Raw genomic sequence first — 18870 nt, 5'->3', positions numbered from 1 at the left:
GTTTGCATGTTCTCCTTGTGGCTGCGTGGGTTTGCTCTGGGAGCTCCAGTTTCCTCCCACAGGCCAAAAACATGCAGTCAGGTTAATTGGAGACACTGAATTGCCCTATAGGTGAATGGGTGTGTGTATGAGTGTTTGTGTGTGTATGTGTGTCTGCCCTGCGATGGACTGGCACCCCGTCCAGGGTGTTACTGTGTGCCTTATATATAAATGTATAAATTCTCCCCTTTGTTCCTTTTCAAGAAAATGGCCTGAAATGGGTTGCAGTTTGTCTTCCGACTTCACTCGTAAAAATCCGCGATGGGACTGAAGCTCCCAGCGATAGCTGTCAATCAAAACGGGATTCAGCCTTTTGACTGATCCTCCAATCATCTTGCAGAAGCTCAGCGTCCAGACCCGTCCACAGCTCCATTCACCCCCAGAGACGCTCAGCGTCCAGGGGCGGGACAAAATCGTGGCATTTATCCAATGACCGGCGAGTTTCTAAGCCATGAAAGAAACCCTCCCATGCAGCCCCATAGAAGTGAAGAGACGCTCAGCTTCTGCGGGCAAATGCATTGACGCTCCGGGAATGTATGGGTTAAGTTAACAAAATCGAGTCGATTTGTGATAAGTAGCTGATTCTGGATGAACGTGTTCTAACGCATTTGTAGTCAATGAAATGTTAACACAACTGTACATATTTGACCATTTAATTTTTGACATCTTAGGGGAAGCTTAGCTTCCCTTGCAGTCTTTAAGAAATCGCCACTGCTCTATATGTATGTACACTCTATGTACACATGTCCACTCTTTGTGTGTACACTCTACATTTGTTTCCAGCACAAAATTACATGTAGACTTTATACCACTATCACATACACATATGTGCAGATTTGTTATATAGCATACTAATTAGGGGCAGATTGTATTCAATATTCTACAGTTACTTTTAAAATGCCTCTGGTTAGTTTTGACTTCTGCATGCCCTTACAGTTCAAAAAATTCTAAAAAAACATCCAAACTCAGTGATCCATTCATTAGGTTGAGAAAGCACCCAGCAGAGAAGCTCAGACATCAGTGATAGTGCATCACTTCTGACCTCCCCCAGACCTCCCATTTACTGAGCCATGGGAAAAAAAGACAGCAGGTCAGAATGCCAACCCAGCAGGCACAAAAAAGACCAAAAAGTGTTTGAAAACATGAGAGTCTTGCTGTGCCATCAATCCTAACATGAACATGCTTGTCCCTTGGTATCATGTCTCAGCACATGAATGCAGCACTTAAAAAGTTGGATTAAGTGAGCTGTTATTTGCAGCCATGTTCTACTGTATAATCAGTCCAGGTTATATGTGTTCCCACACAAACACACCATTGAAAGCACAATGTGTGGTTAGAATTATGATTTCTGTGGACATAGTACTGCATATTAATTGTACACTACAGGGCCAAAAGTATGTTGACAACTTTTAACTGGTGTGTTTAGTTTTTGTTACTTTATATTTCTAATGGAACAACACACAGGTATAAATTTGGACTTATTTTGAAGAATACAAGCAAATGTTCAAGTTTCGTATTTCTCTTTTTGTCTTGAGGTGTTGTGATTTACCACATGCTTTTACTAAAAAAGCATTAGCAAATATTAATATTTTGGTTGTTTTTTTTAAATGCTCATTTATTTGAAGCAAAATGGCCAGTATTAATGTGACTGTAATTAGTTTGATATTAAAAATGTCAATATTGACGCAAATTCATCCTTGTAATATTTCAAAATCTAAATACTATAATTTTCTAAGATCACTTATATTTATTTCATTTATTTATTTATTAGAATTTTAACATCATGTTTTACACACTTTTGTTACATTTATAACAGAAATGGTTGTTACTCGTTACACAAGATTAATCAGTTCACAAGATTATGTCAAACACAGTCATGGGCAACTTTGTATCTTCAATTAACCTCACTTGCATGTCTTTGGACTGTGGGAGGAAATCAGAGCGTCTAGAGGAAACCCATGCAGACATTGGGAGAACATGCAAACTCCACACAGAAAGAACCCGGACCGCCCCACCTGGGGATCGAACCCAGGACCTTCTTGCTGTGAGGCGATAGTGCTACCCACTTAGCCACCGTGCCGCCACATTACTTATATAATTTATTAAGAAAACAAATGAAATGAGCTAAAATTAGCCCAACATTGCTGAAAAGTAGGCATTCAAAGCTTTCAGATATCATTTTTATGTCAATCATAAAGTTTCTTTAGAGGGCAGAGATTGATTAAGAGTGACAGTTTGCTGCTGAGTGTTAATATATGTATATAACACATGAAAGGTTAATAATAAGCAAACACTGCTTAATAGATTAAAATGTGGCCAAACATTTCAGACCCTTTTTGAACAGTACTGTCATTTAACATGAAGTTGTGTGATGGCACATAGCACTAATGTCGTCATTACTGTTATTGATCACTGTGCCCTACTCAGTCATCCCATCCTCCCTGAGGGGTGATTACTTGCTCTTTGATTTATTAACATTTTCTCCCCTCAGCATGCTGTCATAATGAAACTGTCATTTCTCCCCCCAGGACTCGAGGTGCTTCTCACTCACCATGTGTTTCCTCAAGTGCTGCTGCAAAACTTACTGAACCATCTCTCATTTTCTTCAGACGCTGAGCAACTCCGACTTTCCCCAACAACACAAATTTTCATTCATGCATTCATGCCTGGGACACAGCCAGTAGCAGGGGATTTATAAGTTTTGCTTGAAACTAATTTTTTTAATTGTTATGTTCAGCTCAGAACAGGGTATCCAATCAGATATAATGCATGCATGGTATTCATACACTTAATGGTACCCTTTTGGTCATCAGTATATCTTTTTAAACCCCAGTAGTAAAAGACATCTGAAAGAATTAAAATCATATAAAATCTTAATTTGAACACTTAGCTATGAGAACCTTTGGTGCCTGTGTGTATTCATTCAGTTATCTTGTAATTTGTTAATTAATTCACATTTGCTAATTGCTTTCTCCTGCTCATGGTCACTGTTCTGAAATCTATGCCAGAGACACTAGGAGCAATGATAAACTACACCCTAGGGCAACAATCAGTTGCACAAATTCTCTCATACGTAGTCACTCACTAACACCTAGGGCAATTCAGAGTAGCTGGTCTCTTGACTGGCATGTTTTGGTGGGTGGTAAGAAACCAGTGTGCCTGGGAAAACCCATACAAACACTGCACTTTAGCACACTTGTGTGTGATAGTTATTGCATGTGAATTATAAGCCTGTGTCTTTTGTCAGTTGTGCAATATTCCAATATCCCTGTTTCCCTCACTGGCCCTTCACTTATTTATCTACCATATGGATCTCAGCTCTGCCATGCAGCCACTGTTGAGCCCTTGAGCAAGACCCTTAACCCTCTCGGCTCCAGGGGCGCCGAACAATGGCTGACCCTGTGCTCTGACCCCTAGCTGGGATACGTGGTAAAATAATCTTGTTGTACTGTACACAATTATATGTATATGACAAATAAAGGCATTATATTATATTCTACTAATATTATTATATTACTAGCATACAGTTATTGACTGTAGTCTTGCTTTTAGACCAGTTTACCATAATTTATTTAGCATGGTTCCTGTTGACCCACCAGTCTGACTCAACAAGCTAAAAACTTGTTAATATAACCCAAAATTTTTCTTATTCACCATGTTGTTTGCCTGAGAAAATGTTTTCTAACACTGGCCATAACTTAGTGTCATACCTTTAAGTCTGGGATGTCAGACTCCATTCCTGAATGGTCACAGTACATCATACTACCTCATTTAACAATACTAATTTAACTTCCCAGCTAATTATCAAGGTCTTCATGGGAAGTCACACAAGACTGAAAAAGAACTGGTCAACATGACGTTGATGGCTTACGTCTCGGTCCTGTTAGCTTGACGTCGACAGGGGACAGTGTTCCTCACACACGTGCCTGTGCTGGGATCAACACTCTCTACGATGACAAAAGGCCTCTCCTCAAGTGTAGCCACTGTCAGGTGACGGTTATCAGATACTGGCTCTAGGAAGCTGCCATAGCGGGGCCAAACCGGATAGCGCACATGCAGAATCCCCCCCTCATAGCTCCCTACCTGAGGGCACAAAGAGAGAAACAGAAGACCACTTTAAATTTAATAACATACATAGGGCATAGATCATTGAGATTCTGTAATTGACTGGCAGCAAAGAAGGCGCCCCATGTTGTAATGGCACATTTGCTCTGCACAATAATGAAATCATGTGCTATATACAGTATTGGGTGATGGATTACTAACAGTACAAAAATTGTGTTGTCTTTAAATGTTAAGTCTGTATTGTTAATGTAGGTGTTTTTATCCCTGTCAGATTTAAACCTGCACTCCTATTTAGGAGACAAGGCATGTAATTTAATAGCAAGATTAAATAATTGTCCAGAGATCATGTTCAAGACATCACTATGGCATAACCCATATATCACTGGGAGCTTATTGGTCCTGCTTTCTGGGTGGGAGGTTATGCAAAACTATCTGTCACCTTTTGTGTATGGATACATGTAGAGCCTTCTCTAAGCAAAAAAAATCCACCTAATGACATTGCATGAGCAAAACCCTGTATAAGAGGTGATTACTGTTATAAGATTGGTAGCTGTGGTGAGATAGATGAGTTAATGGGTATTAATTGATTTGTTTAAAGTGGGAGAAAAGAAGGTCAAGTGAAATATAAAAAATGCCATGTTACCATCATTTGTTAAAGGACTGTTAATGGACTGATCAATACAAACTTTTACCCTCTCTTCATGGCAAAAATTATGTGGGCTACTGACCATGAGCATTTTTTAAGATGTGCAGAATGCTCTTTGGTGTTGTTATGTTAAATTAATTTTAAATGTCCCCCAAGTTACCCATGCTATAAACACAAATTCTTTCCATAGCATGACATGTGCTGGCTTTTAAAATTAATGCTGGTATCAACTTGAATGGGTTTTACTTTCATAAGCTAAATAACACAATGCTTGTTATTTACAATAAACAATCTGAAAGGTCACTTCAGACCCTTTGTTGTGGCACCCCAAATTGTGATCAGAAGTATATTGTTTGCTTAAGATAATTTACTGAATTGTAGGCCAAATGTTGAAATTTGAATGCAGTTCCAGACACTTGCCATTCATTCTGACTGAGCTTGAAGAATGGGATAAATAAATATATGGAACTAAAAAGAAAGTTCAGGAAAAGGTTGAATGTGTAAGAGAGTACAGTACTGTAAAACAACTGTAAAGGGTTCTGCTGTCTTAATTTTTTTTTAATTTCATTTTCTTTCATTTTCATCAATCACTTTATCCTGGTCATGACAACCAATCATGTCTGATAGCAATGCTGAGATTCAAACCCAGATCTCATGCAGTGGTGGGCTAGTAATATGGACTGGGTGGCACAAGGACTGCTGTGCCACTAGAGCACCTCTACATTATTTGTTCTTATATTAAGTATAAGGGAAAGTCAGTTGCTATAAAGCATATGTCTGACAGATGTTGGTATTATTAAAGATTTTATGTATGTAGATGTTGGTGATGCATACAACCAGGCTCCTGTTGGACCTGGGTTTGTGCCTTACCTTCGGTCACTGTAAGAAATTTAAATTGTTTTCTTGAGGTCAGTGAAGCATTAAGGATTATGAAGGATGTAGTTTCCAGGTGTGAAATAGTGAGTAAACATGGGACTGTGTTGCTGTGTAATGGATTGGCACCTTTTCCTGTGTGAGTTTCCACTGTGATGCTGACCAGAATGAAATGGTTAGTACCAATGACTGAAAAAGCATTCTACAGTTTAAGATGTGCGATCCCCAGTGATGATGGAAAAAATACATTCACAAACATGCTGACAACAAACCAGAATGCCACATCAATGTGTTTTCTGTCAAATGTCAAGTCTGCCCTTACGAATTTGGTAAAAAAAAAATTAAAAACAGTGGAGCTAAGGAGGAAGTACCCTTCCTTTTTGGAAGACGCGTAAAAATATTTGCTGAGTGAATTAGAAAAAAGGAAGAAAGCCACGTCATTCTAAGAGTAAATAGTAATTCCGGGAGCCTCTGTTACTGCACAGCTTTCACACAGGCTTCCCACACATTCATATGTTACACCAGTAGCTCCAGTTTACAGGGATAGTGAAAGCCAGTGCTTTAATTTTGATTCTGATTTAATGTAAATATAACAGAACTAACACTGCTTATATTATAAATGTTAACAGCTGAAATATTGTGAACACTGCATGACATAACTGAAACAACAGCTGGTTCCTTTGCAGTAGCCAGTAGCCTGTGTTTTTTTGTACAGGCAATTTGCAATTACTGGCACACTAATTTAACTTTAAATCATAGAAGTAAACACAATTACATTATCATCTTATTTATTCTGTTATGGTTTCATTAACTTTTTTTGACCAGCTGACAATTAAAAAAAATATCTTGGTCTACTCATCTGTTAAAAATACAGGTATTGAAATATAGGTATTCAAGGTATTTTTTTTTCCATAAGAATGTATGGGAAACCTGTTAATGCGTTCCATGGTCATGTGGAACTGCATATATTTTAGGCTAATGTAAAATAATGAGGTTGTTTTTTGACACGTATACACTGAAAATAACAATAAAAAACACTGAAATACAATTAAAAGCAGTTAAAAATAAATAACTGTTGCACAAAGCTTAATGTGACTGTACTAAAACTAACAAGGACTTTCATTAGTGAAGAGAATTCATGAGCAGTAATAATTAGAAGTTTAGTGTTTCTATGTAATAATTTTAATACATTAAGTCATGTTAAGCTTTTTTTTTAATGATAAGTGTTTTAGACTCTAAAAAAATTCAGATTTTTACAATTTCTCAGCACCCTAAGCTATAACACAATTTTAAAAGTGAAACAGAGGGAAAATCCAGCTAAACACAAATACATGTGGACGCTTTCAGAATAGATTTGACAGTTATATCACATGAATGCAGATTTGTGTCATATTCACACTTCGATGACGTCTTACTGTACCGCTCAAGCAAAGCGCTAAACAAAGCAGCTGTTCATTGTTAATTTGAAATTAAATAAATCCTTTAAAAAAAAAAAAGAAAAAAAAAAAAAAAAAGGCGAACAAGCTGAGTTTAAGGGAAATGTCGAGTATAAGGGTACAAATTTCTCGACGAAGGGCACTGAGTTTCAAAGATTTTGTGTTTAGGGGACGTTAAGTTACAAGGTACCACTGTAAGAAGGAATGTATGAATTGTTTTTATTTTTCTTTTGGCCATTCCTAATGTCCTGCATTACCAAATACTTTGGTCAGAACATGTTTACTACTACATTGTAGGTTATGACAAGAAAGTGTTCATTCATTCATTCACTGTCTGTTTTACAACAGCTTTATCCTGGTCAGAGTTGCACTGGGTCTGATTTGTTGAGCAAAAGGCTGGAAACACCCTGGAGAGGTCAACAGTCCATCACAGGGCAGACACACATACACACATTCACACTCACACTTAGAGCAATTTTAGTAGCTCTAATTGGCCTGACTGTGCGTTTTTGGGCTTGTTTGAGAAAATCGGAGTACCTGGAAGAAACCCACACAGACACAGGAAGGACTTTGGCTACCCAGGCCCTTCTTGCTGTGAGGCAACAGTGCTACCAACTGCACCACCGTCCAGATCTGAATATCATAAACAGATAAATTTGACAACAGCAACTGACTCCTGAGCAGCTCGTCTCATATCAAGCAAGAATGGGTAAAAATTCCACTTGCAAACCTGCAACAGTTAGTGTCCTCAGAATGAAAGATGATGCAACACAGTGCCAACCATGACTCTGTCCCAACTTTTTAAGTGTGTAGCAGGCATCACATTTTAAATTTGTTTATATTTACAAAATTTAGCAAAGTTGCTCATTAAAATTATTACATTTTACAAAATTTCCCAGCCTTTCTGGCAATGGGGTTTGAACTGTTGATTTACTAAAAGGAGAAAAGTTTGACCCAGACTGTGATACTTTCATCAGTGTCATGTGACCAATAGCAGCGCATTGTCTTTACCAGATCATAATGAAACTTGAAATAAACCCTGTACAGGTCACATTACTGTTCAGGGCACTGCACACTCAATGATTTAGTCACTTGTTTTGGTCAGGTGGGCAAGACACTGAAAAAACATAGCAAACGCCATACAGACAGTGACCAGAGGCAAGGTCTTGGTGCTGTCCGACAAATACACTACCTGCTGCACCACTGTGCTGTTATGTTTACACAGAGTTTAATTAAGAGTATGAGAGTTTGAGAGCTATGGTTTATGATTACATCTGGGTGACTCTTAAGGCTATCATGTGATCACCAAGTGACTTTAGTTACTTGTCGTATATGCATAGCTTATTTTTCAAGCAATTTAAGAAATACTCCTGTTACCAAATTTAGTTTCCAGTCCTAAACAACTTACCTCTGATTGCATCATGACTTAAAACTGGTGTTTATAATGTGACTTTAGAATGGCCCGAGGACCCTGGTGCTCATAATGGACTTCTTTGCTGAAGTGCCTAATGCATTTTTCACCACTCCTTCAAATGTGGAATAGTGAAAATGCACCACTAGAGTTGACTCAGTGATGTAGCCACAAAGTAATTTGAATCTGCTGCCCTTCTTTATTACTACCATTCCATTTAAGGTTCAAATCCGACCACATAACTGGAAGTCAAGCTCATTACATCACCTTGCAAATAGTAAAACAAGGTTGGAAACTCACAGCTGATGGGAGACTGAAAAAAAGAGAGAGAAATTATCACCCAGAGTGAGCTTGGGATCTGTTGTGTAATTGTTAATAAGAATGGAGGTATTGGAGCTAATCTTTACCACCTGGCAACAGCCTACTGTAAACCTGAAGATCCCAGTGCACATCACAGTACTGTGTATAGTATACCTATGAACCAGGGTGTTACACAAATTTTCGTGCTTGGAAAACATGCTGCCATAGTGCCCCATAGCAAGACTAGATCAATTGTTCAATTGTCCTGGCTTGCTGAGCTGTAGTTCACAAACATTGTAAGGATTTTTCTCCTGATAGCAGTGTGTAATGTTGTGGAGCAATAAAAATTCAAATTTAAATTTGTATTTGTTGCCTTTTAGATCACAGAGAGACATGCTAAATTCTGCTGCAAACTTTCCATACAGTTCTACCCTTTAAATGGTTGGTTCCTCAAGGACAGTAAGCTTAGAGCAAAGACATACATAGTATTTGATTACTTCTCATTGTCATTTTCTGTGGTTTGCATAGAATGTCCTTGTGCCAAACTGTTTAACAATCCTTTTATAATCCTTTCCAATGTAATCCACTTTAATAACATTTTGTGTGAGGTCCTCTTATAGGTTTCTTTTTCTAGAAAGCACAAACTGCAAGTGTGATCTCACGGAAACACTTGACTTTTATTACAATGTAACTGAAACAGTTTTAATTAACACACAGCAATAAGGCATTTAATGTGTTTTCTAGTTGACCATAAGATCAAAGTTTAGAAACAACAATAGCACTAATAAAGGTTTCAGTTGCAATATAACATTAACACTTTAAAATACATACATTTAAACATCATAACTGTATTGTATTGAAAGTGATGGTAAAACAGACAATACATAAAAGGATGTATTGTTACACTGAATGACAGTAAAAACTGAGAAATGTTTTACCTTGTCCCAGAGTCTCTCTCGGTCCAAAGCAATGATCACCAGAGATGGATTTGACAGATATCCATCAGCATTGAAAGACAGGTCCCTCTGCTCCCATGTTACATTTACCATATGCCTATCAATAAGCAAAATCTGTCAAATACACAAGTACTGCCAAACAAACAACACTTATCAAAGGAATTAAAGCACACCCCAGGGCTCCACATCTTTATTTGGCATTTAAGGGTACAGGTTAGTTGTATAAAACTGGTATACTAAAGTTCACCAATGTAAATGATGCTAATTAAATTAAATTCACAGTGGTCTGTGGTTTTTATTGCAACTTACAGTTCAAATAAATCAAGAAATACCAAGCCAACTTTTGTAAACATATGTCAGAGACCAGTACATACTAGTTTAGGTCAGACTATACACTGACAAGCATGGTAGATTGTCCGAACACTCCCCAGTAAAAAAGACTGCAAGTTAACCAAAGCTAAAAATCCAAATACATCTAAATTAATAACTAAACCATTATTGCAGACTACTTTCCTATAAAATCTCCCAGGTGAAAATACTCATGTCCTAAATAAAATGTCTGATTAGTGCATAGGGCTAAGACTGGATGGTTGTTATGCATGAGCCCCCAGCACATGGCTAGAAGGTTGGACAACATGAGAAGCTGTTTGCTGCACTATATAATAAAGACAGCTGATGTGAGCTGATTTGACATTCAGACAATATTTTTAGTCTGTTCTTAAGCATAAAATTAAATTGTTAATTAAATCTGAGATAATAGCTTATGACAGTATTGTTGAACTAGCCTCTAGCCTCTGTTCTGTAGTAATCTATTACTGATCGATTTTGAGGTGATTAAGCCTATAGAAAGAATTTAAGCTGAACTTTTCAACACTGAAGTGTATTACAAATGGCTGTTACTTTTAATCCCTGCAAAGGGAACCATTATACAATGTCTTTAAAATAGAAGCACCCACAGTGACCATTAGAAGGTTTGATCTAAAGGTGAGGTTTGATTCCAAAGGCTTCTCACAATGCTAATCTTTAAGGAAACTGCAAATCCTTTATAGTGTTTTTACTCTGAATTAAAAAAATAAATAGTGTAAATAGTGTACCCTTTAAGGGGGTCTTACTGGAAATAAATTAATGCTGGAAGACCTAATTTACCCCTACTAAATAAAGAAAGACACAAAAACATTGTAAGTAATGCCTTTCCTTAATTATTTAAACACAGCTGTTCTAATCTAGAAGACTAATGTTCTTAAATCTAAATTTGACCTTTAACTGCTAGTTGTCTTTTATTTATAAAATGCGAGGCATGCTAGTTCTGCATGTTGGTTACACTTTGGTTGGTTCGAACTTGTTTCATTTGTTATGGCTGTGAGCTTTTTGGTTTGTGATATAATTAGATGGCTCTAAATAAAACAAGAAAGTCAAGACCATTGCAGTTCTACCAGTAAGCACAGCTCTGTAATTTATGTGTTGTCTGCCAACCCCTAGAATTGTATTCAAATGTGCAAACAAACTGACCTGCAGAGAATTCTAAGGACGAAAATCCATGAAGAGGTCATACTAAATTATCTGAAACACTTTCTACTATACCATTTTTCTATGACCTAAGAACCTCAGGGATATATAAGACCAGTGATCAGAAGACAGGCTATGTTTGGCAGTTACAAGGTACAGAGTGCTGCATTTACAAGCCATCTAAGATAACATTACTTAAACTGTGTAGAGCTAAAAATGTGCTTTTTAAAAAGACAGTGGTAGGCGTAATTAGCTCAGACAGACGAGGGTAGGCCTAAATAGCTTAAATAGAAGCATTAGAGTATTAGAAAGTCTCTAATGTGTAACTAAAACTCTTGATCACAGAATGTCTGGGAAAGTAACTGGGGGAGTCTTTAATGAGGCTGGTTGCTCCCAGGTGAACAGCTGATTTAACCAGAAAATCTAGAAAATCTTTGAATTTCATTATAGAGAAAAAGACTGATTAACAAAAAAGACTAAAGAACCTGTGTGAGTGTTAATGTTTGCCGTGGGCCACATAGAAGAACAGAATTTCTGGGTGAACTTACAGTAAAAATAAAATAAAAAGTTAATATAAGTTCATAATTAAGATGTGTACACTGTATACAGTAAACATATGTTTGCTGTATGCACTTAAACTTTTTAGTTTATAATGTAATATAATGTAATAATCTGACATGTTTAATAGCCTCACAACTTTAAAAGGAGGCACGATAATATAGGCCAAAAGTGGAGTAATTTATGACTTACTAAAACATTACTTGGACTCTTTATAGTTATCAGAAAATACTGTATTAAAATCATATGTTATATTAAATATTATTAATAATAATAAATATAATACATTTAATTTAAGGACAGATTATTATCATCAATAGAAGTACATTAAGGAAAGGCATGTTTAAAAATGTGAGTTTTAAGACGAGATTTGAAGACAGCGAGAGAGTTAATAGCACGGATGTCAGGAGGGAGAAAGTTCCAGAGGTGCGGAGCAGAGTAACTAAAGGCTCTAGCCCCTATAGAAGATAAGCGGATGGATGAAGTAGAGAGAAGAAAAGCAGAAAAAGATCTTAGAGTTAGGGAGGGGTTGTGTAGACATGGAGAAGATTTGTAAGATATTTAGGTGCTAAGTTAGGAAGAGCCTTAAAGGTTAAGAGCAGAAGCCAATGTTGTTGTTTAGAAACCGGAGTAATATGTTCAACAGATGATGTTCTAGTGATAATGTGTGCAGCAGAGTTCTGTACCAATTGAAGTTTATGGAGTATTTTGTGGGGTAAGCCAAAAGAAGAGAATTGCAATCATCTATATGGGCATGAGTAAGGACAGCAGTATTATTACGTATTTAGAGACTGATATCTAAATTCTAAAAGCAGGCAGACAAACAGACTTGAAATTTACTAAGTAAATACATTGTCAAGGGTAAAGATTTTCTCTGTTTTTGACCCTTAATGTAATAAATGAAGGGATAACACGAGGAAATACAAAATACAATTCTGAATTAAATTGTCCTCTAAATAACTGATTATGTAATCTTTAACAGTTACAATGGCAACAGAGCACTTCCCATTACTGCAGATCAGTCTTTCAGATCCACTGTTTTTTAAAGAACTGCTTTAATTCTGGTACATTAAAGGGATTGTCACAACATTTTAATAGTGTTTGGGATTTTGACTTAGCCATTCCAAATAGTTTTTATTTATTTTAGCCATTTACTGGTGAACATGTCTTTCCAAAATGTTCCACTTTTGACTTGTTCATCCTCAGAACATTCCTTGCGAAAGCTCGAGCCAATCAAGGTGTTTTTTGGTAAATGTGAGACAAGCCTTTGTTTTTTGGTTAGCAGTAATTTTCACCTTGCAACCCTTTTAGGAATAAATTTTTTCGTAATCTCTTTCTAATGGTAAAACCTTAAACATTGATACTCATATAGGTTCTTTTGTGACTTTCTTGAAAAATGTTCAGTGCACTATTAAAGGTATTTTCACAAGTTTGGCTTTGTGAACCTTTGCAGGATGATATATTTGAAAGATGTCCTTTTCTCAGCTTGTTAAAGTCTACTTTACATTGCTTAGGAGGTTCTATTTAAGTAATGTTTAATTTCAACAGGGATTATAGTAATTACATCTGGGTGTGTCTGATCTAATTAAACTCAATAAGCTATTAAATTTGACGGGTTGGTAGATTGAGTAACTAATGAGGCAGTTACTGTTCTAATACAGGGCCAACTGTGTTGAATAGCTTTCTTAGCTTAAATAAACACAATGATTAATCAAGCTTACATGTTTGTGTTTGTGTTTGTGTTATATTAGTTGAAGATAAAAATTAGGCTGTATCTCAAACTACAGTACTGTGAAGAATTTGTACCATTTTAAATGTATTCCACAAACCACATGTCTGAAAAGTTGGTGTGTTTTGTATTAAACAATAAATAATCTGTGGTTTGTTTATCTTTAGACAAAAGTAGAAAGATAAGATTTCCAGTGTTTTCACTAATCTGTGTTGTATTTCGTAATAGAAACACATTTACAATTTGATGTTTGCAACATATTCCAAAGAGTTTATAGAATACTGAAGTTACAGTGTTCCACAACCACAGACAGGTGAAATGGGAATTATGATTGGAGGATTCACAAAAGGCTCAGTCTTTACTAACAATGATGGGCCATGGCTCACCACTTTGTGTCAAGCCAATCAGTTCAAAAAGAACATTTCTCAGTGCAAGATTGCAAATTATTTAGTCTTTCACTATCTACTGTTCAAAATATTGTAAAAAGATTTTGGGAATCTGGAGAGATCTCAGTCCATGTAGGGCAAGACCGGAAACCACTGTTGAATGTTAAATATATTGCTGCCAATATAAAGAGACACATGAAGGCATAGTATTTTCCCAGAAATTCCATGATTATTTCAACAGGACAATTCCAGGCCTCATTCTGAAGAATGTCTGTGCTGGAATGGCACAGTTACAATAAATGTTACAATAACACATAACTAACAACTGAAGAAAGCGCTGGACCCATTACAACCATGATCAAGCAGTTACTAAATATAAATTATGAATTGCATTATGAAAAAATAAATACTTACCTAGAAAGTAAATAGTTGTTGTAGGACTTTGCTGAACTGTTACAATGACTGTGACCTTCAGGAACAAATCCTCTGTGCTTTTGGAAACTATACACTCCTTGTACCACCACAGCTACTCCTTCCCTCACCCTCTGTCTCAGCGTTTTTCTCCAGCGGTCTGAGATGATGCTGATGACCCCAATCGGAAAACTTTCTGGGGGTGAGACCTCTGGATTTCCTACCGCCAAGCTGGGAATAACCCAGATGTACCCAGGTCCCAATAAGCCGACATCAGATGCCATCCTGAACAGATACTGAGCCTCGTCATGCGAACAGTATAGCAGATACACCTGAGCATCCACCTGCTGCAGCAGTCTGCGAGAGCGGATATCATTGGCTCCCACTGACATCTCGAAGCTTAGCACGTCCTGCAATTCCCACAGAAAGTAGCTGGAGTCTGTAAAAGAGTGAATGTATTCCACAAAGTTTTCATAGCCAGGGTAAAGGCTGGTGATCACAACAAAGCGGCCCCAGTTGTATTCCTCCATCACTTTGAACATAGCATTAATCTCCTGCTCAATAGAAGCTCCCATCTGGAAAAAAGTCGAACCTTCAGCCTGTAAGCAAAATATAAAAAGACTGTCAGGGAGACTTTAGCCAAAGCATAATACTCCATGTCTTGTTTGCCTAGATAGTATTAGATGGTCGTTATCTATGAATGCAAAACTATATATAATGTAATTATGGTTATGGATTTGACCATTTATATCTATGCACTGTTCAGGAAGCACAAACATGATTAATTTTTAGACACATCATCATTGTTTTGGCAATTGACACAGCTGTAGAATTCACACAGCTGAAAAAGACTTGTCAAAGATCAACAAATTAGTGCCATTTAACTCGCAGTGTGACGCAGTAATCAGATGAATAATGCTGTATAAGCAGATGTTTTACACACAGTTTAGCAATTATAGTATTACATAGTCTTTGCTATTAATAATTCTATCCAGCATACATTATATAATATAAAATACATCTGTAAATTTGGACATTTGCTTGTGTCAGAGGCTAAGAAACATGTTTTAAATATATAAAAACTGAATCTTAAATTCTTCTTGATATGCCATACTCATAAAAGTCCTAAATGTTTTCCAGATCTATATCTACTTTACAGTCTCCTCTTCAGAACTTGCCATTAGGTCTGTTGACTGGCTAGGCACTCAGAAAGTGCTTACTTTAATGATTATTTAAAAATTATTTTTGTTGTAACGGGATCATAAAAGCACTCATTTAATTATGTTTATTATTTTGTATGTTACTGATGCACCTGCAATTAAGGCACTTTGGATCTCACTTAGTTGTCTCATATTGTATTTAAATTTCACATGTAAAAGATCTAATTGTTAATTCTCTGTCATAGCTGATACCTTGTCTATAGAAACCACTGTTTATGCTTCCCATTTGTCAGGCTTTCCTTTCATTTCTAAAAAGCTGGTGCATTTTGTAAAATGTAGCTGAAAATTATTTATTATTTACCTGAGTGCAAAGAAATGACTTTTAACCAATTTGAAAATATTTTATAAATCTAAACTAATTTTGAATTTGATGCCTGTAACACACTAAAGATACAAAGTAAAAGAAAAGTTAAAAGCATATTTACATTTCTGTGGAATCTTTTGAATGATAAGCAGGTGAATTGGTAACAGATGACTATCACAATTGGGTACAGAAGAAGTATTTACCAAAGGCTCAGTCTTTGCAAGCAAAGATGGGTTGTGGCTCACCACTTTGTGTCAAATCTCATGGAAAAAATGTCAAACAGTTAAAAAACATTTCTCAATGTATGATTGCAAACAATTTATAATCTGAAAGCAACCTCAATCTCTACACAAAGAGAAAGCCATACATCAGTTTTATGCAGAAACTCCACTTTAGTTCTATGGGCCCAAACCCATCTCAGAGTGACCATGGGAGAAAGCCCAACATTTTCTTAGCAAACTCATCACAACAACAACAAAAAAAAACCATTTGTTTTACTGCCAAAGACTAACAGCATGACTTAATGAAGGCTGGGACAAATGGGCCATGGCCAGACTCCACAACATACTATACTCTTGACCAAGAAACACAAGAAAGGTCAACTGAAACATGCCGGAAGGAATTTGTATAGGCCTGCAGAGTTCTGGGATAGAGATCTATAGAAGGATGAATCAAACTGGAACTGTTTGCCCCTATGAATCGGTTCGTCTGCAGACGAATATTATCACCATGATCAAGCATGGAGGTGGACAATGACATGGTCAGTGATGATGTGGGGATGTTTTTCTGCTGCAGCATCTAACAAAGCTTGATAGGATCTGCCATAAAGAATGAGATAAAATCCCAAATCCAGGTGTGCAAGGCTAAAAGAGACTTATCCAAGAAGCTGCCATAAGGGTTTGTTCAAAGTATTTTAATTAATTTCTAGAAAAATCATAATTTTGACAAAAGTATAACTTTACCTGACAAAGTATTAGCAAAATTATTAATTTATTTAAGCACTTAAGTCAAGCACGTATTTACTTAGTAAAGTATGGTTTAAATTAAATAAGCACATTTGAAGGTACCATAGTTCAGGCATATTTAAACATTATGGTTTTATTTACTCTTTGTGGAACTATAAATTTGTTGTAACTCTATCATAGTATGCCCATGTATCACTGTGGAAAATTACCCTTGAACACCTTCCCCAAGTGTGGGATGTCAGGACTGAATTCACAATATGAAGATAAATTGCAGGAGTATTGATCTTATCGTACCATGCAACAAGTACAAGCTGTGATTTATTGTCTTATCTTTGAAACTTGTTTTCTCAGTAATCTCTGTGAATGAATGCACAATCTAGTCTCAATACATACACTTATCATAATAGTGGATAAATTCATGCCTTTAGGTTCTGCTTAATGAGTAAGTGCCCTATGCTGCCAGCAGAACTTAACTCTCCAGGCTGGCTTAAATGCAGGAGGGAGATTGAAATGCCTAATTAAGCTTTGATATATGGAAAAGAAGAAGAAAGGTCTGAGAGTTTTGGGGGCAGTAAGACATCTTTACAGGTTCCTATTTGACAGGAGCTTGCTTACTTTTTTTAGGCTGATCCTGTGTCCTTCAGGTAACTTTTACAGGTTGGCTAAAGTAGGTTATATACAGAAAAGAAAAGTGCATGGGGTGGTTGTAGCTCTGAGATGAAATATTTCTTTAACAGTGTTTAACTATTATATTCTCTTTCCCTTATTTTTAATTTCATTACATTTTCACGTTTTTACCACGTTTTATCCTGTTCAGGGTTGTGGTGGGTCTGGTTTCCCCAGAATTACTGGCCACAATGCAGTAATACACCCTGGACAAGACACCAATCTTTCTCAGGCACAGTACTGATCCAAACCCCGGATCCAAGCCTAATGGTCTAATGTAATTTACCGCTGCACCACTTGAGTGCCCCCTAATCTGTTACACATGGAAATACGTCTCTTTATCTTACACCCTCTTATCTTACAGCAAAGACTATTTAGCATAGGTATTTAAAGACTGATTACCTTGTGAGTGATGACCAAGGCAGACCCTCCATTTATGCCCACGATAGGGATGGAAGTCTGAGAGGAAAGAAAGTCTAGGATCTGAGCAACAGCCTCTGAGTCCACATCATCTTCAAACACCACACCATGAAGGCTTTCGGCAGCCATGGTCTGACAGAGGCTTGTGAGAAGGGCACTGGGGCTTGTATCATTCACTACTACAGTAATGGGATTTACATCCAGCGGCAAGTCAATGAAGTTCTCTCGGCTCAGACGACCCTTTATTTCACCCTGGTGACCAGAGCCACTAAACACTACTGCAATGTTAACTGTAGGTTGGCCAAAGAAAGGACGAGCCTGGCTATGCATCGTGGCACTGAGCAGCAGGAGAAGGAGCAGGAGAAGGTGGAGAGCAGGACTCAAACGCCATCTTTGAATGGCCATTTCAGCCACATGTAGCCTGCAGAAACAGAAAAAGGTACATAAATAATACATTGCAGGAACCCAAGTTTGTCATTTCACAAAGTACTAATACTACTGTAGAGCACAGTGGCACAGGTGGTTGAGTGAGTAGCCAGCAACATGGGTATTGAGGACATGGGTTCAGTTCTGCCTTTCAGTGTTTGTGAGAAGTTTCACCTCTTCTGTTTATGTTCACTTGTCTTTTGGGCACTCCAGTTTTCTACCACCCGCCAGTCCAATTTAGAGGGTGGACTGGCAAATCTAAACTGCCACTTCTTGTAAGTGAGTAAAAGGTTGTTATGCCCTGTTATAAACTGGGGTCTTTCAAGGTGTATCTTGTGCCCAGTGTTTTTGGTAGCATTAGACCCATTGTGTCCATGGCTAGATTAAGGCAGTTACTGACAATAAATAAATAAATAAATGACAAATAAAACTAAACAAGTAAAAATAACATATTAATAAAAGAGCAAACCAGCAGAGTTTAAAATAGGATGCAGTTGCATCAGTTGGACCCTGGACACATAAATAATAAAATAAAATAAATAATAATAGTCTA

The 18870-nt window shown here is 37.0% G+C and overlaps 1 protein-coding gene across 1 annotated transcript in view; it reads right to left on the bottom strand.

Annotated features, from left to right (window-relative positions):
- The window catches only part of grin2cb (glutamate receptor, ionotropic, N-methyl D-aspartate 2Cb), a 29537-nt gene extending 11241 nt beyond the window's left edge, over positions 1–18296 (bottom strand). Inside the window, exons 1-4 of the mRNA XM_063003703.1 lie at positions 17874–18296; positions 14320–14915; positions 9709–9823; positions 3911–4122 (exon numbers count right to left, since the gene is read on the bottom strand). Coding sequence (XP_062859773.1) covers positions 3911–4122; positions 9709–9823; positions 14320–14915; positions 17874–18296 — 1346 coding nt within the window. The remainder of the gene's footprint in view (positions 1–3910; positions 4123–9708; positions 9824–14319; positions 14916–17873) is intronic.
- Between the last annotated feature and the right edge of the window lie 574 nt (positions 18297–18870).

This window comes from Trichomycterus rosablanca, chromosome 10, assembly GCF_030014385.1.
Source record: "Trichomycterus rosablanca isolate fTriRos1 chromosome 10, fTriRos1.hap1, whole genome shotgun sequence".
NCBI lineage: Eukaryota > Metazoa > Chordata > Actinopteri > Siluriformes > Trichomycteridae > Trichomycterus > Trichomycterus rosablanca.
The sequence above is the reverse complement of the archived record's forward strand: the minus strand, read 5'-3'. Positions and strand labels throughout refer to the sequence as shown.